Here is a 23,100-nt window from a genome sequence, read left to right on the forward strand (position 1 = left end):
TATAATGCGATATAGTTTTATAACAAGCATAAAGCAGAATCTATACAACATCAAAATGACAATAAAGTTGAATCAACACCTCTCTAAAGCCCTCTCAACAAAAACTCAATATGATTAACCCTCATGAAGGTAGATTTATTGTTAATAAACTGCATTTGATTTAGCTAGGTGGACCCAATAAACTGGCATTTGAGTGTATGTTGATCAGATCTATTTCTGATATTTTTATGTGTTCTTTTTTGGAATTATTGATATGTATCAGATATGTATTTATTATGTATTTGTAACTTGGAAAACATGCTTCTTTATTCCCATTGAAGCATGTAGCCATTTGATGTGTTTCTGCCAACACCAGTAACACTAAATTTATGTATTCCTTTTCACATAGTGTGTAGTGTTATTTTTCTATTGTATTCTTAAACATGCACAGAGAGTGAAGCACCGGATTCAGTTTAGGGGACCGGTCCTCCAAAACCCACATTAATAATTTGAATATGTTGTTGTTTTTGTTTTATCTTGTTTAAAGGCAACTTCCTGGTGTTGATTTATTTATTTTTTTGTTCAAGTATTGTTGGAAGTGGGCATTTTTATTTTGTGCACAGACAATGGTATGAAAATTGTTCACGGTTAAAACATTTGTACATAAGTTGACATTGGTTTTACAATGAACAGTTTGATCATAAAACTGGAATTGCTTTGTGTAATTTATTCTGACTGAAGTTACTTTCTAATACTAAAAAAATTTAAGGTAACAATTTGCACGGACATTTCTGGGTAGGATGGAAGTAAAATAAAGAAGTTAGAATAACTTAAATTAAGTAATTCAACCACTTAATAACACCAAAACTTTTAAATTAAAAGTAAATTGGTTCAACTTAATTAAACTTGTAGAGAACAAAGCAAACAATGTTGGTGGTACTAAACTAATTGAGTTAGTCTAACTATAAAGTCTCATGGCTAAGTTGGAATTACTTAAAAAGATCCATACAAGAGTGTAAGATGCACAGATGCAAGCAAATTGAAAAAGAATAGAAATTGAAATTGTTATATAACACTGTTTTATATAAATTGTTAAAGATGAAAGCATATTTGATAAAGTGATGTAGATGCATGCAGTCAAGCCAGGTGAAGTCTTTTACCTATACTGTGAGTGAAACATTGGTTCTGATCACCATTTATAACAGCAGCTCAGTGCAATTCGGCAGATCTGTAGTAGTACACAACACTAGTATCAGTACATGTATCCTACATGCGTAAGTTCATTGTGACAGTGTGCGTGTTGAAGCATTGTAAGGATCCACTTTAATAAACAATATAATACAAATTTGCACAAGCATAAAAATATGTTGGTATAAGTTGGTAATGTCTCCACTTATTTGTGCAGTTACAGCCACCTGTTACTAATAGAAGAATCATTTTCACACAGTGAAGTCTACAGATTTTAAATTCGAGAAAAAAGTGCATCGGTATTGGATCGGTACTCGGTATCAGCAGATACCCTGAGTTTAGGAATTAGAATCAGTGTCAGGGGATAACAAGTGGAATCAGTACTTTCCTAATTTTGTATCATATTTCCACCAGATGTCAAAAACGAAAGTAAAGAAACTAAGTTTACACCTGACAGCAACCTGTTTAAGATCTGAGGCCAGCCATCTTCACCTGGTTCCTTTTCTTAAGTATGAGTTTATACAGGTTAATAATTTAGTCAGAACACATAAGTGTGAAACAGTGAAGCACACTTACTGAGGAAACCTCTCCGTCGTTCCCTGTGGCTGCAGCTGGCGCTGCAGCTGCTGCCTCTTGAGCTGCTGCCTTCATGGCTGCTGCCTTCCGCAGCTCCCGGTTGGCTTGCAGGGTGGAGAAGTAGTTGACAGCCGCAAACTCAATCAGGGCAGAGAAGACAAAGGCAAAGCAAACTGCAATGAACCAATCCATGGCTGTGGCATAGGAGACTTTAGGGAGTGAGTGGCGGGCGCTGATACTGAGTGTGGTCATGGTCAAAACAGTGGTGATACCTGCATACAGGAAGGAGACAGAAGTTAGGAACATGCTGCTCTGGACATCCTGTAAAACCACAACTGCTCATTTTTTACATTTTTCTATTTGTTTTTGTGAGAATCACACAAAAGAGATATGACATTTTAATTAATGAGCTTTGGAGGTGCTTCTAGGTGCTCCCGGCCACAGCTCCACACTTAGCACAGTGAGATGACGACAGTTGTATTGATCTTCTCATCTCAATTTTGCCAAGAGAGCAAATGAGCTCATTTCCCAAAATACCAAACTATTCCTTTAATGCTGTTTAGTTAAATGGCTCAATCAAGCAATGGGCCATTTTTAATTAAATATTTTCTTTCCAGTTTTCTTTTATTGATTTTCTTTTCTTTTTCTTCTGTGAACCCTCTGTTTTGAGAGTAATATGAAAGTCCAAGATTATCATTCACATTTAAGAAAAGTATTACTATGACCAGTGCAACATTTCATGATCCTTCACAGAATAAACAGGTGCAGATAATACATGAATGGACAGTGTTACTGTATGTGCTAACTCATGAACATATGTGCAAATGAAATAATTGTGTGTCAAGGATATTCTCGACGTGTTCAGGTTTTTATGTTATCTGTTTCTGTGTTTCTGAGAAGCCACCATATAACTCAAGGCCGGGGAATGTGTGTGAATCTAAAACAATGTAGAGGCTTGATTATGCGAGACCATTGCAATCAGTTTGATTTGGAAACGCAAACACCCCAGACGCTGAAACACACACACACAAACTAATGTAATGTTACAGTGTATACCAGAAAACAACTTGAGGTGAAATAGCTACCATTCAGCCTGCCATTTGACTTCAGAGTGTCTTTTCTCCAATCCAACAGATTGTAGATATTTTATTGTTTAAGTGGCAAACTAAACTGCATCATCTTTTTGGAAATTAGCATTTCAACTCTCTTAGAAAATATACCATCTGGCAAATAGCATCTGCGATCAATTCAGCACACTGTGGAAATGGTAGCAGTTGAAGCACTCATGTCTTCAGTATTTATTAGACCACAAAGCATCAGAGATGATACAGATAGTTCCTAGCAAGGTCTTAGCATGTAGTGAATAATTGACACGGAGGTCTGAAAGCTGATAAAAGTGATCTAAGTGTTTATTTAACCCAAAATGTTTCTGTATTCCTCACCCCTGAAAAGATATGTCTCAATATGTTAATGAAGATGTAAATGCACAAGATACATAGTGCATGAAACTCAGATCTTACATACAGCTCATGGAGATCGTTTGGGAAAAGTAACTTTTTCAGGATAATACACCTTATTAAAATCAACTATTGATCTCAATTCAAATTTATAACATGCATGTTAGTGCTTGCACAGAGTATTGAATAATATCAAATGATTTGCGCACACTACAAGTTATGATTAATTAAAGCTTTGAATGCAAATTATTTTCACTTATTAATCACTTGGATGGATGGATAAAATAAATATTGTTGTTTCTTGTCAAATTACGCATAAAAAAATTATATGACTATGTATTGCAACATATCACATAACAATGTGCAAAAACTGCTGATATTGCATCATACATGGTAACAAAATCATGAAAAATGCCAATGCATTGTAATGTGTACACAACTGATTTTCCCAAGGAATATCCTTGACTCATGGCATCAGCTCTGTTTCATAGCATATAACTAGAATGTCAAGCCATGTGGCATTTCAGCTCAGTAAGGTTTGCCAAAATGTCACTTCAGGGGATACTAATCTGTCCACAAGCAGACTAACCCGTGCCCCCGCACTGGCACACCAATAAAAGAGACCAAATATCTGTAAAAATTCTGGCGCGAGCCATCCAGTATGATGACCGGACACAAGCCACAAAGCATTTGCTAATATGTGTTTATCTGTTAATAAGCATTTCATAATATGAGATGTCAGTTAGATGATAGAAAGATGAACATAAGAAAGGGGGGATGCGTGTGTCTGAATGTGTGGAAAGATGAAGATAATCCATGAAAGAAAGAAACATGGACAGTTGTAATAGTCGTTATCGAAAGGTGTGAGAGTGAAAGCAACTTGGTTTTTGAAAAGTTTGTCTGCTGAAGTGAGACTGCTCTATGCTTTTTAAACTATGTCAGAACTTCTAAACATCTGGCCACTGGTTTAAGATTGAAGCATACACTGCCAGGATCCCTTTGAGCACAGCCTCCAAGTATAGAAAACTACTTCTTCTACTACTTCTGTTGGAGATTTGACAGTTTGGACCACACAAAAGGTCCACAGCAGGTGCATTTTAGAAACACTTTTTAAGTGTCAAACTATCAAAACATACCAAAAAAATAAATATGAATTACAATCTTGCCTTGAGGAAAAAGCCTCTTGATCAGTGGAAACAGATTTTCTCTGTCCCACCCAGATTCCATCCTTATTAAGTCAGATAAAGATGCTGACAATGAACATCTCTTTTAATGGCCCATTAACAAAGTACATATCTAATTCACTTTCATCAAGCTAAAGCAAGCAGGGAAAAAGGGCCATTGAACACTGCTGTCCATGTTTTTACCAAATGTGCGCTGTAGTTGTGCACATTTCATTAGCAGCCTAGGAACTTATGGGGGATTTAATGTACCTAATAATGTTGCAAAAGCATTTTCTACACACCACTTCAGCAGTGAAAGCTAACAACTCTCAAATAGAGCACAACCTCCTCCGATAGCCACCCAGCGATGACTGTCTATAGCTCAAGCACAAGTTAAATGATTGCAAAGGGGAGGGGGAACATGGGAAGAAAGCCTGTCAGGGTGGGAGGGAGAGGCAAGAGAAAGGAAGAAAGAAAGAGTGTGGGAGGGATGAAATATAAAGACAGGATAGAAATGAAATGCTTGGGGCATTTATGAGCTTTTATAGGAAAAAGCAAGGTACAAATTAGGCCACACTCAATTAAGTCTGTGAGACTTGTGCTCAAGGGACTTTCAGCTTTTAGAGAGGTTGTTGACAATCCAGTGCACAACGTACTATGGCTTAATGTACTGTCAGGGTGGAGCACACCCATATAGCAATTTGTCTTTTCTTCTCTTCTCTCATTTTCAACCTCCTATCTCATAAACATCATCCACAGCATTAATAAAACTTACTCAGGCAATGGATTTGTTGATTATATTGCTTGCTGTGCTTTATACCAGAAAACTATGCAACTACATACTGTAACTCCAAGTTTGAGCTAATAAGCAAGGGACTTTAATCTAAGAAATAAACTGCATCACAGTTTGAGGATAAAGCTTGGGCTTTTATAATAAGAAATCCAGTATATGGTAATCTTTTTTTATATGTATCTGACATCTAGGATGCCCTGTATTCACCCAGAGCTCTGTTTTAGCAACATATCAATCCAGAAAATGGGCAGTTTTTTTTTTAACCTATACCCAATATTGAGTAAAATGAAAACAGCAGGACGAGTGAAGTTAATGAGTCACCACAGATGTGCGTTCCACATGGGTCCTCAACTTCCACGCTAACACTAATGATTTGGATCTATTCTCTGAAGAAGTGTGCAGGCTTGTTGGAGCGCTGGCTCGCTTCCAGAGACAAGTGCAGACCACAGAACCATAATCTACAAGGACCAGCAGTGTTACTCCGCTCAACTCCAGTTTGTCAAGATTTATCGCGAGGGAAAGGAAATTATAAACGATAGGAATGTGTACACACTTTCACAGACTTTCCCAATTTCATTCTCTCTTTGCTTTGTCTCTGTCTTTTTGTCTCTCTCATTCCTCTCAGTCTCTCTCGCTCTCTCTGTCTTTCCTCAGTGTCTCTCACCCTCTCTACTCCTGAGGCTAGAGCTTGGTGGCAACTGTAGCGTAATGTAATGTGAGCAAGCGGAACCTGTGAGTGCTCGGAAGCGGGCCAAGTAAACATCCTCCCCCTCTCGGCCCTTGCATGACCAATTTCAAAAAGGACATTTATTCCCAATTAATTCAGCCCCACCACAGTGGAGGAAGAATATAGATAATGAAGAAAAGTTAAAACATACTGTGATGGCTGTGTCTGTCTTTGTTCTCTTGCAGAAGGATGCATTTTAGGGAGCACTCTGTGCAGTTGAAACCAATCAGAGTGCAGTAAATGGAGAAAAGTATGCTTGCTTAAAGTTTACAGAGCTAGACTCACACTGGGGTCAAGCAGTGGGTGGTAAGTCAATAAATCTTGAGAATTATCATTTGAGTTTTAGACACTTAAAGAAAATAAAGAGTCTTGAGAGCTGAAAACGCAGTGAGAACAAAAATTTGATATAAATTCTTGCAACATGTAAAACTAAGACTCATCAGAAAGTGTAAGATATGTCACCAGAGGCATTTAGTAATTCCTAACTGATTGGTTCTGTTCAGTGAATTGGCATGATTTACATTTTATTCCCACATTATAATCCACTTTTAGGTAATTGCTATCATTGAAAAATGATAAGTGAAAAGAAAGCTTTTTATAAGACAAAATGCTCACTTATCTGCAAGACCATTTCTTGCAATCTTTGGCAGCTAAAATGAGAGTAATCTTGAAATTTTCCAAATGATTCCAATTGAGGAAGAAAGTGATATGCAGCATGTGCACTTCCATTTTGCTTCAGTCTGCATCCGTGTCCTGTTTTGGAAATAAGCTTGAAACCATGAGTGGAACTTCTACAGCAAAGGAGTAAAGTGGAGTTAAATAAATCTTACCAAACACAGTCCGAGCTGGAACTGATTCCTTATTAATCCAGAAGGAGACTTGAGCCAGGATGACAGTCATTATACAGGGAATGTAAGTCTGAATCAGGAAAAATCCCATTTTCCTTTGCAGATGGAAGTGGACGGTCATGATGACATATTCACCTGAGAGAGTAAACACCAAAGACATTTGTGTTTCTATTAGTGGCAAATCAGCAATTCATAGACATAGTAGTAAGTCTGACTCGTAAAAAATACTCTTTTGTGCAAAAATTAATGATGACTGTTTTTAAAATGTTTTTAAATTGAAAATAAGTGCATAATATTTAAAAATATTTCTTTGGCACAAGTCATTTTATAACATTTATAACAATATTTTAAAGATACTTTTAAATACTTTAGATATAATAAAGATTATTTGGTTGGAGTAAAATATCACAGTTACTACATGAGGTATCACATAACCTCAGAGAAACATGCTGTCTGGCTCACATTCTTTAAAAGAAAACATGTCAAACATCATGTTCAAAAGTTGAAACCTGCCAGTGCTGGAACTTGATATAGGATAGGAACTTGAAAGGGTTATAATCTCAAGTCATACTGCACAATGGACAGGATCCAGCACGTAGCACACTTGATCCTGGCTCACAGCTCACCTGTGTTGGACTTTAGCCTCTCGCTTGACACTGTCTGCCCGATGAGATCGTACTGCAGCAGACTGGATGATTCCTGTGGCACCTCGACAGAAGACAGAGGGCCTTTCTTCCACGTGTACACAATCTCGCTGATGGGGTAAGCATCTAGACGAGATGGATAAAGAGCTTTGTTAAAACTTAGACATCTACATCTCACATAAGTGATCATCAAGAAACTTTGACACTTTGAGGAGATAACAGGGAAAGGTAAAAACGTTCCCCGGTTTCTGGCTTAAGAGCATTATAGTTTGCAATCTCAAAGGTATGAAATTAAGTAAATAAATAAATGAGTAAGCATACAAAAAATAACAACAACAACAGCAAAAAACACAAATAAAAAAACCCAACTATACTATGTCTTTTGAAAAAAAAAAGGTTTAATGCCACCAATTTTCACGCATACAGATAACCTTACAGAGATACAATTCTGACATTTTTGCAGGACTGATCTTCTATATGCTTGACACATATTGAATGAAAAACTCTTGGCATAGATATATTTATTTATTTTACAGTTCCCCTAATGTACTGTATACGTGACATTTCAAATTGAAATCTTTGACTATATCTTGTCAGGCAGTCAGTTACTCAGTGACAGAGTGATCATTTGAGAGTGACACCATCTGTCAGACAGGCGAGGCTTAACAAAAACAAACTCACAACTCCCAAACTTGAGCGGGCAGGCGTGGCCGTCCATCGGGAAGTTCATCAGACGCATGGGGCACTCTGCATTTATAGTTAATCTGTCAGAATAGAGAAGGGTTTGAAATGAGTATTTGATTTATATTTAATGCAATGTTACTGGCAAAGTAATGATTACAGTTTAAATGGATCCAGTCAGTGTGGCGCGATGCTGTATAATGGCTGATATTACAGCTAAAACAAAAAAAGAAAAATTTGGTGTACGATGGATTGATAAACTCTGTAGAAGAAAATATATAATGGTTTTTGATATTTTGGCAATATATCTTATTGTTAACTGTATTTCTTGCAAGGGTAATTGACCACTCAAGTTCAAATAATAAATAATATGGAGAAAATATAGCATCATCATCATTTAATAAATGAAGATGATCCTCTTAGATAATCCAATCTTAAAAAAAAAAAAATCTGTTTCTGTGCCATCAGTTACTCTAGGGGAATTTTTTTCATGCTATGCATATCTCCTCTTGGAACAAAGCTGGAGTCATTTTTGTTTGAATTGCTTTCCAGGCCTGTTTTCAGTATCAGATGGCACATGTCTTGTTTTGGAATGGCACTCTTCATTTTTTTTTTTCATGTCTGTGCATATTCTTGGATGCTTGTTTGTTTGATTTGCTTTCCAGGTCTGTGCTCTATTCCGGTCTTGGCTGAGTTTGGTGCTCACTGTCCAGCAATGTTACCTCATGGTGTAGAGGATAGTTCCGTTCTGCATGATGCGGAACAGCTTGTTGGGGGTGGTCATGTTGTGAGAGATCGACCTCTTGCCATTCCGGAAAAAGGTGTCCGGCGTCCAGATCTTGCTGACCATCAGGTTGTTGAGCCGCAGGATCTCAATGGGGCCCTCGAATTTCAGCCGTTCGTCGATCCATGTCTGACGGAAGAACACGTCCATGGTGTATTCCTGGACAGGGTTTAGAGTGTGGGTTAAGGATTTATTTACTACTACTACTATCACTCCTACTGCTGGTGCCGCTTCTGCTCCCGCCGCTACTATCTCCACTACCCCCGGAGAGAATGGCAGATGGGTTTGTGAGCCATGGTTTTACTGGAACCTGCTGGATAGAGTACTGGCAATGTGATTATTAATATATATATTTTTTTGTTTTCATTCCGGAACGTTCTACTACTGCTGCCAATACTAATAATATTTTAAAGTTGTGTTTGCACATATTTACATTTTATAATTAATATGTTAAAATATTGTTTTTTGTTTTAAATGGGTTAATATGATTTTTATATCAGTTAGCTTTTAGCAGGTCCATGCAGAACACACACATACTGTAACCTGCCCTCAAAAGAGCTTCAAGATTGTTTGACAAGTTTGTTTATGTATATTTAACAACAGACAACTCTTATACACTCAGACATCTTATATCTTATTTTTAATGGACTATTGGGTCTGGAAATGCAGTGAATGAATTGGTTGATTGGTGATAAATTCTATAAACATGAATATAGTTTATTTCATACTGAGACAATATGAAGTCTTCAGTATGAGTCCATCCTGGATGCTTTTAGATCAAATGGATGGCCTTGCTGCCCTGAAGAGCCTTTCTCATGCCTCTCTATAGAACTGCCACAAGCTTATCACATGGCAGTTCGAGTAGGCTTTAGATGCTGTGAAACAGTATCTAAAGCCTAAAGCCTAAACAGTATAGAGTACAACACACATACAGCCCTCAGCCTATCCCATGTCAGGAGTAGCCAGCCTATCCCGTCCCAACATCAGCCACATCTCTCTCATTCCATCTCTGACGGGGGGGATTGTCAACCAGATTAAAATTCTAAGCTGCACTAATGACATCCTGCCCAAATGCTGGAATAATGAAGGCTGAGAGAACCATGACTTGAGGCTATATGCACAGAGTTACGGAGAAAACTGTGCATATTCTTTATTGTGTTGACACAATGGCAGTGACTTTGTTAATAGATGATGAAACACATGCATGTGTATGACAGTCAGTGAAGTAGCCTGTAGCTTGTGTCAGTGTTTCAGTGGTCAGTGGGGTTTACATACCATCTCAACATCTGAAACAGGTCCAAAGCTGGTGACAAAGATGTCAGTTTTGACCTCTGTAACTGGACCTACAGCAGAAGAATGACTAGTTGCTTTTATACTGACAAACAACTTTGGATCAGACATTTAAATGTTTTTATGTAAATCAATTAAAAAAATATATTTTTAATGTATAGTCTATACACAAAGCAAAATGGCCACTGAAAAAAAATCGTTTAAACAACAAAGAAGAATATTTTTAATCTTATTTGATTGTCAAACTCAGTTTCCGGTTGTAAGTTGTTATTTTGGTCGTATTGCATAAAGAGAAACTCTAATATTTAACCATTACAGTACAAAGAAAAAACTAAATGATCATGAATCACACACAACTACTGGAGTAAAACTTTATCTTCTGAGAAAGGAACATCAATCCAATAATTTATGAGGCAATATGGTATAAAATACAACATGACACGGTCAGTAGCATACCTCCAAATCCAGGTCGCAGCCTATTGTCATATCCATCCAGTAATCTATCCAATATACGCGTGATGTTATCCAAATAGATACTTGTCTCACTGTGCTGATTTCCCCAAACACTGCTGGCACTGTAACTAGAGAACATATAATCAAAGCTTATTTCAACAGATACGAAAATCGCTGAAAATATAGAGTTTCTCAAATGTGCATCCATCCACAGTCTTTGGTTGCCGTGCGTAAAAGTCCGAGAACATGCAGAGAAAAGAGTTGTCATACTCACCAAGACAGAAATAAGCAAGTAAAAAGGAAAGCCATGCCTCGCAAACACCCCACAACTAGAAATCCCTGGTCAACTTTTAAAATCAGCATATTCCATCATTTAAAACCATGATTAGACGCAGGTCAGGTCTTCTTTTAGTTGTGAACCGTGCGAGGATATCGCGCCAGTCCAGCACGACTTGACTTCCCCTCTAGTGCGGTTGCGCCCGCCTCAGCCTGAATCGCTCAGTTGGAAAAACCTGAAGAGTTTTTAAGAGAGTGGAGAGGAGGGACGAGGGGGGCCGAACAAGCCATTTTACAAGGAATAAACTCGTCTCAAGTGCAATTTGGATATTTAGATAATGTTTCTGTTTGATGAAAATAATGTCCGTTACTGTGCTTATCTGATAAAGAAGGCTGGAGAGAAACGAGCGATGGAGAGAAAGAGAAAGAGAGAGAGAGAGGAGGGAGAAATGGAGGAAGAGGGAGAGAGCTTGAAACAAAAACAGCACTATAATATCAATGGACAATATACCCAGTGACCTTTTGAATACAGTATAATTTTTAAATGATATCCTTTTGCTTTGCCCTCTCAGCATTTGTTACCTACAGTATCTTTCTGTGCGTGTATGTGTGTGTGTGTGTGTGCACGCGTGTGTGGCTTGGGCATACAAAGACAAAATTGCTACTAGAGATAAAGCATGATGAACTGTGATTCATATAGTGGTTGGGTGGTTAAGTGGAGTGGGCGGTAGATACATTTAGTGCAACTTCAAACTCACAATATCCATAGACCAAGAACAAGAGGGAAATACCACACTGTCAAAGTCAGCTATCCCTGCTGGGCTGACATGAGTTTATTTCTGTTGCAAAAACACAATTGAAGATATTGCATCATTTTCACTGGTGCTCAGTAAAGTTGAGCTTGCAGTGGCACAACTATCAGCTGATGGGTTATGGCACAGAGGCAAAAGAGGAAAGCACAGGTTAGACGTTACCGGCCAAGTGCAAAACTAGAGTCTATCACATGTTTTTAATTATTGTGGTTTAAAGGTTCGGTGAGAAGAATGGCACCAGTGGTACATAGGATCACTTGATCAAAAGGTTGGGGAAAACATAATAGTTAAAGCAAGCACTTTGCAGTAGGGATCTTTTGATTGGATTACCATTTGTGACTTAAAAGCTTAAGATTTTTACAACCTTTGCACTGATCATAACTAACCTTAAACTAACTTGAACCTTAAACTGAAAGACGAGAAATCCTGCAATAGCAAAAAAAAAGAGATCCAATGTTTACTGACATTCCAACTTCAGTGAGTGTCTTCACTGTGTTATGTCTTCATTCATCAGTGAGCTAGAGTACCAGCACAACATTATTTTTTCATTATAAGTGGTATCATAGTCATATTATCAATAATTCATGTCGGGGAGAAACATATATTATATTCTTCTGACAGCATTAAAATGTGGAGACTGATTACGCAACATAATCCTTCAACTCTGGTCTCTTTGTGCTCAAAACACAGGTTATATAATGATCTCGAAATATGTTTTGAATCATATGCAAACAACAATGGATCACCGATAGATCAAGTGCAGATCCAGAGTTAACCCTGTTAAAGAAGATTAGACTTATTGCACTGTATCTGATGACTATATCTTGGTTTGAACTGAAAATGATTAATGATTAATACTAGTTGATTTAATTCTATAGTTATAGTAAAAGTATAGGTTCAGTTGGATTTCAAGTTTTCCATATGTTCTAAACAGACTGTATACATTTCTTCAGAGAAGTCACAGTGACACAGCCTCATGTGGTGCAACGCCATAGGTTGGTATTGTGTGCTGTTCAGACACATAATACATACATCTAACCTTGCAGTGTTCAGGGGTTCAAACCAAAAATATTTTTAATATTTCTTCTATGTATCCAACCACCCCAATACTACTCCAATACTCCAGCCCACCATCCAAGAGTTCTAGCAGCAAAAGAAACAGACATAGTAGCAGTAGTAAGAGTAGATGTGGCGAGTGTAACAATAATATATGTAACAACAGTATAGTGGTGATACAGTAGGAATAGGAGGAGTGGTAGACAAAGTAGTAGCAGTAGCAAGAAACAGCAGTGACCGCAGTATAAACTGAAGTAGTACTGCAGTAGAAGCAGTTCTAGTGGTGGTAGACAAAGTCATCAGACCCTGATGCTGTGTTGATCTTATCATCCATGAGGTCAACTCATCACACCAACCACAACGCACTGACCATGAAAGGCTCCTGACCTGATTCACTTTGCTGGCACTAGCTGAGGTTGTGGATGAGCTGGGACAAGAAGTGAATTTATTCTGTTCCTCACTGATGTGCATGTGCTTAACATGCAATGGCCTCTGACGTCACAAGCAAGCAAGGGCCCACATGTACACACACACGGGCACACTCACATGACGCAGACAAGGGCATTACTCTGTAATCCACCTTAATAGCTGTTTGCTTTAAGTATCATGCACTGGACACACCCACACAGACATTGTTAATCTCTCTGCTTTTTAGGCATGTCACACATTACATGCATACAGCCTGTTCAGTATTAGCACAAAAATTTGCACACCACAATGCTGAATTCATATTTCACACAGATAGGGCTCTGTTGCCACACATTGTTTAGGTTAGAGATGACTGCCTTACGGGTCTCAATCAGGATTCTGTGAGTGCACTCACATGTGTGCTCTTGCATGAATCTGTGTCTCCTCTGCCTCTTTGCCCACCTGATTTCCTGTCAGTATAGCGTTTATTTTCCTAAATATACAGGCTTGCTGGCTGGTTGACTGTCTGACTGGCTGGCTAAATGGGTGATTGATAGGATGGCTTGTTAACTAGCTAGTTACTTAAATGGCTGGATGTCTGACTGACTGACTTATAGACAACTATTAAAACAAAATGCCTGCCTTCCTGAGTGGATTACTATCTACCTGGATGTAAAGTTGTGTAGCAAGTGTGCCCTGGAGCGCAGGACCAGATAGTTAGACTGGTTAAATTGTGTGTGTGTGTGTGTGTGGGGGGGGGGGGGCAAATTACTATATGAACCAGTTATTAATCCTACAATTTGAGAGTCAATTGAGATAATAATCAGCTCCTCCAAATCCTTTTATCAGAGCCATATTGATTATCCTGCTATAGCCAGCATGTTCTGACACCTCATTCTCTATTCCGTCTGGACCAATTCATACATTCTCTGTAATTGGTCATTAGTTTTTAACGCCCATGTCAAGTGAACAATGTTAAATAATTGGAGACCATTATATCTAATAGACAATATTTCCACAAAATATAATCACCAAACCATTCATTAGACTTAAGGTCTGAATTGAGATGAAAAAGGCACAGTGATAATGATGGTATGTTTCATTCCATGAGAACAATACACCTCATATGCCAGGATGGGTAGAAATTCAATTATGTCATTTTAGGAAGTACAATTACTTGGGAAAGATAAGAAGACATACTTTGAAATTCAGGGTGTTTTGATGAGAAAAAAAAGAGAGTTTGTTAATTAGTTCATTATTCAACAAAATATGACTTAATTAAACATGTCATGATATGTGCTCTGTTTTTGATTCATCATAACACATATCGCAGCCTCTCAAACAGCTGGGTACAAAGCTAGCAGTTTATTGCCAGAAACTTTCCAGAACTCGCTGACATTTTGAGGCAAGAAGAGCTCTCTTATGGCAGAACAAAAGTGTTTTTTATTGTTATTATTATTATTATTAAACTGTATGCCCAGAGCTGGTCATTCAGATTTTTCTTTGGAGAACAGACTGACACTGACACACAAAAGAGCATGCTGTGAGGAAGAGAAAAAAAACTGCAGTGACAGAAGACAAAGAAAGAAGGTAAGGAAAAAAAGACCCTTCTTGCTCAAGATCTGATTATTCTGAATGCCTTACTGTAGATCTATTGTTCAGCAAGTACTACACACAATGACAATTCAAAGTCAGTCCTGACTTACCAGTGCACAGTACATTAAAGTCGCTCTTACACACTACAGCACTTCATTGCTTATTACCCCCTAAAAAGCATATTGTCTAAACTCATTTCTGGCCACACCACAGTGCTTCTATAAATACACAATATCTCCCACGTGAGATGGACCCACTGTACTTCATGAGCCTCACCATGTGGTATCTATGGTAACCACTTACAGTAGGAGAAACTCAGCATGTGTGGTGGAATGTGTGTGTATTTCTAGACTGTTAAGAACTAAATTTGTTGGTGTGGATAGAAAGATGAGGAATTTCTGGTCATTGCTTCTAAAGGTGACTTAATAAGGTCACAACATAGGTTTAGGGTAAAGTTAGAGTTATGTGAAGGTTAGTGTATGAGTTCATTCAGTACTGTGTGTGGTAGCCAAAAAGGTCTAGGGTTAAGATTTGAGTTTAGGGATGATTTATGGGTTAAGATTTAAAAGTTAGTCACATGGTGGAGAATACTCACAAATGTGTTTTTATAAGCAAGAAGTTATGTATCGGTTGTGTATGTGTGTGGGTTAGTAGTTGAATGAACATACAGCATGTTTTTGTATGTGCCTCCATAGAAACATCAGCATCCACTTTGCTTAAGACATTAAACTTAGTGGTTTGAAAACTTTGCGACTCAGCCTGGGTGTCGACTTTTCTTTCTCTCAACCCCCACAGCCATGCATCCACAACGCTGCACACACAAACAGCAGTTCTTTAAAATCTCTGCTCCTTAGACATGATGTGCTGCAGCACCTCCAGTGGGTTCTACATGAGGAAAAAAATGCCCTGCAGTTTCCATGGAGACACAACCACATCATAGTAAGATAAAATAAATGTTGATTTTGAGAAAACAGTTGTCCTCACTGCCTCAGCTGACCTCTCGCCTGACTGCAGCCAAAAGCTTCCCAATAAACTGTGCTGGACAGCTGCCAGCAGCCTGCAGTACAGAGAAAGGCAATAAAGGCAGTTAAAAAACACACACAACAAACAAACAAAACAACAACAACAACACAGAAACACAATTCAATAAACTTTATTGCCTCAAGGTTTGTGTTTGTGGTTGAAATGTAAATGTTATGCATATAATAATTGATCTTTGAAGTGTCAACACAACACTTGGGGTACATCTTTCTGCAGAGACACCAAATTTTGCACACACCCACCAACACAGACACAAACATTACAAATATACATTATTAATAGTTTGCACATGTACAGTACATATGCACATACAAGGGAATGCATTGCACAAACATATTACATGCATAACAGAAGCAGATGAAGCGTGGCACTATTTCTATGGTAACCAATCCATTTTCACTGCAAGACAAAACTTTATTGTTTTTACTGCCTCAGCTGACCTGTAACCTCAACGTCAGAAAAATGCAAGAAAACTTAAGCAGCACAAAACTCAACCAACAGCCCCCAAGAAATATAAAGAAGGCAGAACATAAGTTGAAATGAACAATGACAAAGTACTTTAACATAAGCACTTTCATGACAATTACAGTTTTCATTGGGTTTAGGCTATAGAGTTATAGATAGACGTGTTGTGCTTAGGCGTTGTGTTAAATGTGCTTGTGCATGTAGTTAAGTATTCAGCAAACTATTAAATTATATTTGTACTGGTTATGAAAATATTGGTGGGTATTTGCAAAAAGGTGTGTATGAATGTACTGATTTATAAACATATTTTGTGTGTATCAATTAAAAATCTATTTCAGATGAGGATGAAAGGCTTATATACATTTTTTTTCTCAATTAGTAATTAACTCACTGTTTTGAAACACTGTTGGAGCAGTCACCACATCAATTTATACTGTGCATCACAACTCTTTATTTGTCTTGAAAAAAGATGTCACTCACAAAAAAAAAACATTTAACTTCTGTCAAAATTCATTGACAATGAATCAATTCATTAATGAGGGCATCAACTTAGGTTTTAACAGAAAGTCCACATTTACTGGACTCTCATTCTCAGTGGGCATCTTCTGTCTCTATTAACAGTAAGAAACTTAAAGTAACAGTTATTTTAAGTACAAAAATATAAAGCTGTTACAACATTTTACAGTAAAGACAAACGTCTCAGTAAAACAAGATCATACAAATTAGAAACTTTTGTAGGGATGCTCCTGGCATGACTCAACTATCCCACCTACATGACTCTGCTGTGATTTCTTCAGAGGCAGCATGGAGGGTTTATCCTTTATCGCCCCCTCTGTGCCCACCTCTTTCTCTGACCACACCACCACATACTGTGCTTTCACATCTTCCCCTTTATATGAGAGGGCTGTTGTCTCTCATTCACCTGAATATATAGAGAAGATATCCTCCTGGTCCATATTCAGCATACCTGTGATACTCACTATGTAAAACTTATTACGTGTGATAGTTTGCATTAAATTTTGAGAATAAACATGTCACTAATTGAGTTTACTGGAAAGATTAAAGTGCTATCAATTATTTAGATAATAATAGTGGATCATTGAACATATGAAATATTAATGTTTGAAAGGTATTGAGAGCTCACTGCAATATTTTGCATTTGAGGGTTTAAACAATGAGCATGTTGATGAACACAAGAAATGCATACTGTTGTGAGGAAATTAACTGTGGTTTTGAGAATTTTACACCATGTTTTGAGTGAGAATTATTATTTTCTTTTGATTATTGTACTAAAGCAACTGAGAAAAGCTGTAAATGAAGATAGAGCCCCCCTTAAATGGCCACGGTGACCACTTCACAGAAAACACCATCACTCTGAAGTCTGAAACTCAACCTCAAAGCTAATGAGGGTAACAAAACTTAGACACACATACACATATATACCAAATGACAAACTTCCAGGATGTGCAGTAGAGAAAGCATGCATCCTTTGAGTGAAATGTTTTGTTCCTCCAACACACTTTTCATTATGTAAAATACACAAATCATTTAGCTTGATGCTGGATTTGTCTGGAAATTCTGAAACATTGCTGTGCATATGATACTCCTCATTTAGCAGATGTAAGAATAGAGATTTATTATACAGTCTCTATGGTTACCAGTTGTAGTTATGGAAAAAGAATCAATGTCAAGTTAAAGTCAGTGAGCCTGCAGGGGTGGTAGTTGGCCAACTCTGCAGAGCTGTGTCTTCAAACTGAGTTGATCCGATTAAGCTTGGCCTGGTCAAAGTAACACCTGGGTGTCTGTGAAGGTTGTAATTCATTCTCCTGAATACATAGAGATGTTGGTTAACTTTATTTTAAAGAATCTCACTGAAATTTTTTTTTATTATTGTAATCAGTTGAGAATTGGTCATTGGTTGCATATTTGAAGGAAAAAATAACACTTAAAAAAGAGTTTTTAACTATAAATTCCCAGTAAAAAGTTTGTGAATAGGTCTCAGTTTTATACTATTAACATAGCACAAATAAATATATTCTATCAGAATAGCGCTTCCTTATTTAAATAGCTCATATCCCATATTGAAACTAAAGTGCCACTTTGAACGGCCTCAAGTGTATGCCTCACTGTGTTACAGTAGCACTTGATCTGCAGGTGGCATGGTGGAATGGCGACACTAGAAGCCAACGACTGCGTTATCATCCTGTGTCACCGTCTAAATCATCACTTCTGATGCCAGCACTCCAAAAGAGGGGCTTTTGGCAGAGGCCCTCAAATAATCATCCTATCCTTCCCTCCTTCCATCACTCCCTCCATCTTCCCTCCCGTTCCAACTGTGGCTAAAGCTGACACTCACCCTGGACTCCTGTCAGCAGTTCTGGCAGTGATGACCAACGTCTGTCAGGGGCATAGCGAAAGACTGAGAGTGAGATGAAGGGAGAGAGCGAGTAGAGGTGGGCAAGAAATTGGCCAACTATCTGCCATTTTGGTGGTAGCTAGGCAGGGAAGGACACCGCAACCTTGAAGAGATAGCAGGTGGCGCCTCCTCTGGTAGAGGGAGGGTAATGAGGCATAAAGGTTGGCTGATGGACTCCGTTTGTCCTGCTTATCTACACTTCAGAGGTCAAAACCACTAGCGTGACATTTTGGCTGGGACAGGTGGAGATCCTGGTGAACAGCAGCCCTCTGGTGGTGCCAGGGCTTGCATGGAAACTCAACACCACCAGGGGCCTTCTGAAGCAATGTTGATGGGCTATTTTGCCTTCGGTAAAGGTGAACAGTGATGGATGGAGTGCAGCTACTGTACATAGCACAGTGAACTATGGATCCATGGTGACAAATTCATGAACATAATTGCTGGTGAACGAGATCATCACAGCCTTGGATGCAGGAAAAAAAGCCTGCTGGTTATTTAGTGGAAGAGTAATGTGTGTGTTTCTGATTTAATAAAGATAGAATAACATTTGAATGAGCTGGGAAATCATAAATACAAAAACATCTGCTATTAAGCATGGAAAGTATCCTTATTCCAGTTGATATACTGAAGACTACACTAGAGGTTATATTTCAACCAGATGCCACAGCACTGCAATGGTTGAACGTACTGTACGTTTTTCGTTGTGCAAGAAATCGGTTCTATACTCTGAGTTATAGTAACATTGTATTCACCAAAGTAATTGCTGAGATCTCCAAATCCTGCAACATCACTTAAAAAGTAGTGCAACAGTCAGACAAGTTGTAAACAACCTGACAGGTGAGTCAAATGTTTTTGAAAGAGAGAGAGAGAGAAAAGCAAACTCTAAAATCACATGTCAAATTGTCTATTTTGAACATCCATCACACTAATTACATGCACTCATGGTTGTCCTGTGCAATTATTTTTAGTGGCATTACCTGTGCACTCACTTTTATGTTTACCTCCAAATAAAGTGGTTTAGATAATCTGGCTAAATTGTCCACTTGTTTACAACCTGTCTGATTGTCTGACCACCCAGGTTTGAACTGATTATCTGAGCTATGAGAGTAATACCCAAGTTGTATTAAACTGCAGCTATCCTTTAATTTTAAAGTACTTTAACTCTACAATAATATGACACTGACAGAGGCCGCTGTAATCAGTACTTTTACTCTTGATTAACATTCTGCTAGTAATACTTACATACTTTTAGTTTAGTAAAGTTTTGAATGCAAGACTTTTACTTGTAATGGAGTATTTTTTTCTTTGTGGTATTGCAACTTGCACTATTGCCAGTATTCATTTAGGTGTATTTCTTATCCAGAAAAAACATGCCTTGAACAAAAAGTAAATTAAGTGATAATAAGAATAATAATCTTAGTCATTTATAATTACACTTAACTTTTGCAAGTTGTCTGTTTTATGGTTTCTGAATTCTTTTATGTCTCACTGACCCAAAGAGCTCACCTTGCCAACAATTAGAAGGCTATAATTTGAATGTGCCTTCTACAGGTCTTAAATAGAGCTCTCCTGCTGAGTTAAGGAGCTCTAATCAGCAATGTCAATGCTGTAATTGCAGTACACATAAAAGAGAAATACAGAGAGGTGTTTTAATTACAGGGAAAGGCAGAGTGCAATTTCCATCTCTGGATGACAAATTGTGTTTGATTATGCTATAAATGTTATGTATGTTAACCATTGAAGCCCATGCTTTTTGGTTTTTTTGATCCAATAAGTGAGCTCAAATGCACCTTTATGAGTTATATGAAAGCAAATAAGATATACACACGTACGTAGATAAAACCAAAATACAAAACCACAATTTATTTATATATTTCATGTCTCTTCACAGTGCTGATGGTTGTTTCAAAGTCACCATCATGACAGGAACTGGGTGAAAGGATGCCATGGTGTTTTGGCCAGGTGCTTTGGCATATTGCCACTCCATCTCTGTGGGGCTGGATGGATATCAGACAGTCAATCCATGGGAAGTGTTACCTGCTAAGACCAGACCAGGTGCAAACTCCACAGTAAGACCACAAGCTGTAGAGGTTTATTAAGCACTGCATAGTAATCCATCCTCTTCCCTTACCACCTTCCCTCTGGACATCCCTGAAATGTGTAAATAAATAAAAGCTGATCTCAAAGGCTTTATATGTTTGCCAATATTTGGCAAGGTCTTACAATGGGTTTTAGCAAGATTTAATTGAGGAAACATTCATAAATGTGCCATGTGGTGGGTAGAGATAGAATTATAGGCACACCACTTAACACGGATAAACCTCATATCATAATAAATATGAACCTGTTCCTGTAAAAAAAAAGCTACTTTGTGCTTCATAAGAACACTTATTGAAACATTTTACTTTTAAGATTTTAGAATTATGTAGTATGTATGTGTAGTTCCTTATATTACCAACAATGTAGGGACACATTTTCCAAAGTTACAGCGTGGGAACTCACCTGCCATTTGTGGACAAAAAGATGCCCCCCCTCAAGGTAAACTATGACAAAAGATGTGTGTGTGTGTGCGTGTATGTGTATACGGTGAAAAGCTAAAACTTTTGACACTGAATGTTATGCCCAACTAAACACTAATTGTGTGACATTCTCTGCCCGTATTTGAGTTTTTCTTCATCACATTGTTTATTGCCAAAAGAAAAACTAATGTCATGGCAGACGGTGCACTGAGATGTGTTATCTGTGTATTCAGGCACAGAGTCCTCACTAACACACACATAGACAGAGAGAGAAAGAGAGAGAGGGAGAGAGAGATCACAGGCTTCCTCTATACACGTACACATTTCCAATCATCTTGCCAAGATGCCAGCAAACAAACCCAATTTTACTGACATGAAACATCTCAAATGCCTTTTTTCCAAAAAGACATTCTGAACATCCTTTTTTTATTCATCAGCACAGGACAACCTGAATATTGCACTGGCAGAAATACATGGTGTTTCACTGAGGGGCTCAGAAAAGCAGTCATTATATTCCTCTTAGTGCAAAGATACAAAAAGACATTTGGAGATAGAAAATAGGATAGAGGGTCCTTTTGGGAATGTTAAACAATTCAGTTAATCAGGCCAAAATATGGGTTTGCTTGCATCAGTGCCGGTTTCAAAGGGATGGGAACATCCACCCACTGACATTGAAGGGTTACAATACAATTCAGTGCTTTATACTCACAGTATTGTGATTGGCAATGCACTCTATGGTTCTACCATCTGTTCACCCTCTAATGAATATTAGTGACATACAAAATGCATGCTCAAAGAGGTCATGATAGGTAAACCCTAGATTGATAGTGATCATCTCCTAGATTTGCCACAAAACCAAACTTATGCATTACTTAAATAGATTGACTTGCTTTTCAGCAATCACTAAAATCTGTGCGTGTATGAACGACAACAATTTTGAGTTTGATACTCTCTCAGCCCCTCCTGGTAGATTACACAACCAATGCAAAACATGGTGGCAGTGCAGATAAACTGCCTATTTGTACAATGGGACTGAAAATATACCAGCAATTATTATCCAATTTTAACCTGTGTTTAATTTGACTTTTAAATTCTTCACAGTTTACACTGAATTTCAATTACAATGCCAGGTCAAATTGGGTACCAGAATTTTAATTTTCAACTATAGAGTGAATTCCAATGGATTTAAATGTGAAATTTGCCTTAAGTACGGATCGAAAAAATCTCAACATGAGTAGATTCACATTTATGGCCACTAAATGAAAGTACAGTAAATTCAGCTTTTTCCTGATATGATCACTTTGGCTCCCCTCCTCTTTCAGGCAGTAGAGCTACTGTAGGACTCCTATACAGGGCTCAATGCTCTAGCATCCGCCTCTGATCCCACCATATCCATGACGATTCGTGTCCGACTTTACACAGTGGCGCACATCCTGCTTACCAGTGCGTGGAGCCACAAGCGTGCATGGCTGCGAGAGATGTGCTGAGTGTAGGCTTCAGTGCATACTGCGCTGCTCCATGTATCCCGCTTCCAACCCTGAGGCACTGCATTGGCACCGCGCCTCTCAGAGTATAAAGCCACGCTTCTCATTTTCGTCAAAGGCCCAATTGCGTGGAGATCGATGCGTGAGCAACTGTTGGTGCAAGGATTCATTTATAGCACGGAACCCACCCCCCTCCTGCGTGTGGCGAGAAAGATAGGGTCAGAGGGGAGCACATTCAGCACAATGGTCAGAGTCAGGGAGAGGGGGTTGACTGAATGCACTAAATTCAGCACCATGGACAGTCTCCATGAACAGAGTTGTGTTTGTGTTTTTGAAGGAGTGAGCACAGGTTGAGTCTGTTCTATTCCCTGGCCTTGAGCTGTCAAGCGCTACTACACAATATTGATCAATACTTTTCAATAAGCAGAAAATGAATGCAGATAT

The 23,100-nt window shown here is 38.2% G+C and overlaps 1 protein-coding gene across 1 annotated transcript in view; it reads right to left on the reverse strand.

Moving 5' to 3' along the window:
* gabra6b (gamma-aminobutyric acid type A receptor subunit alpha6b) overlaps positions 1 to 11,275 on the reverse strand; it is a 30,450-nt gene extending 19,175 nt beyond the window's left edge. The window contains exons 1-8 of the mRNA XM_067608508.1: positions 10,858 to 11,275; positions 10,587 to 10,711; positions 10,116 to 10,183; positions 8,779 to 8,999; positions 8,057 to 8,139; positions 7,358 to 7,501; positions 6,714 to 6,866; positions 1,744 to 2,015 (exon numbers count right to left, since the gene is read on the reverse strand). Of these exons, the coding sequence (XP_067464609.1) occupies positions 1,744 to 2,015; positions 6,714 to 6,866; positions 7,358 to 7,501; positions 8,057 to 8,139; positions 8,779 to 8,999; positions 10,116 to 10,183; positions 10,587 to 10,711; positions 10,858 to 10,946 (1,155 nt within the window). The 5' untranslated portion in view covers positions 10,947 to 11,275. The remainder of the gene's footprint in view (positions 1 to 1,743; positions 2,016 to 6,713; positions 6,867 to 7,357; positions 7,502 to 8,056; positions 8,140 to 8,778; positions 9,000 to 10,115; positions 10,184 to 10,586; positions 10,712 to 10,857) is intronic.
* Between the last annotated feature and the right edge of the window lie 11,825 nt (positions 11,276 to 23,100).

Source organism: Thunnus thynnus, chromosome 13, assembly GCF_963924715.1.
Source record: "Thunnus thynnus chromosome 13, fThuThy2.1, whole genome shotgun sequence".
Lineage (NCBI taxonomy): Eukaryota > Metazoa > Chordata > Actinopteri > Scombriformes > Scombridae > Thunnus > Thunnus thynnus.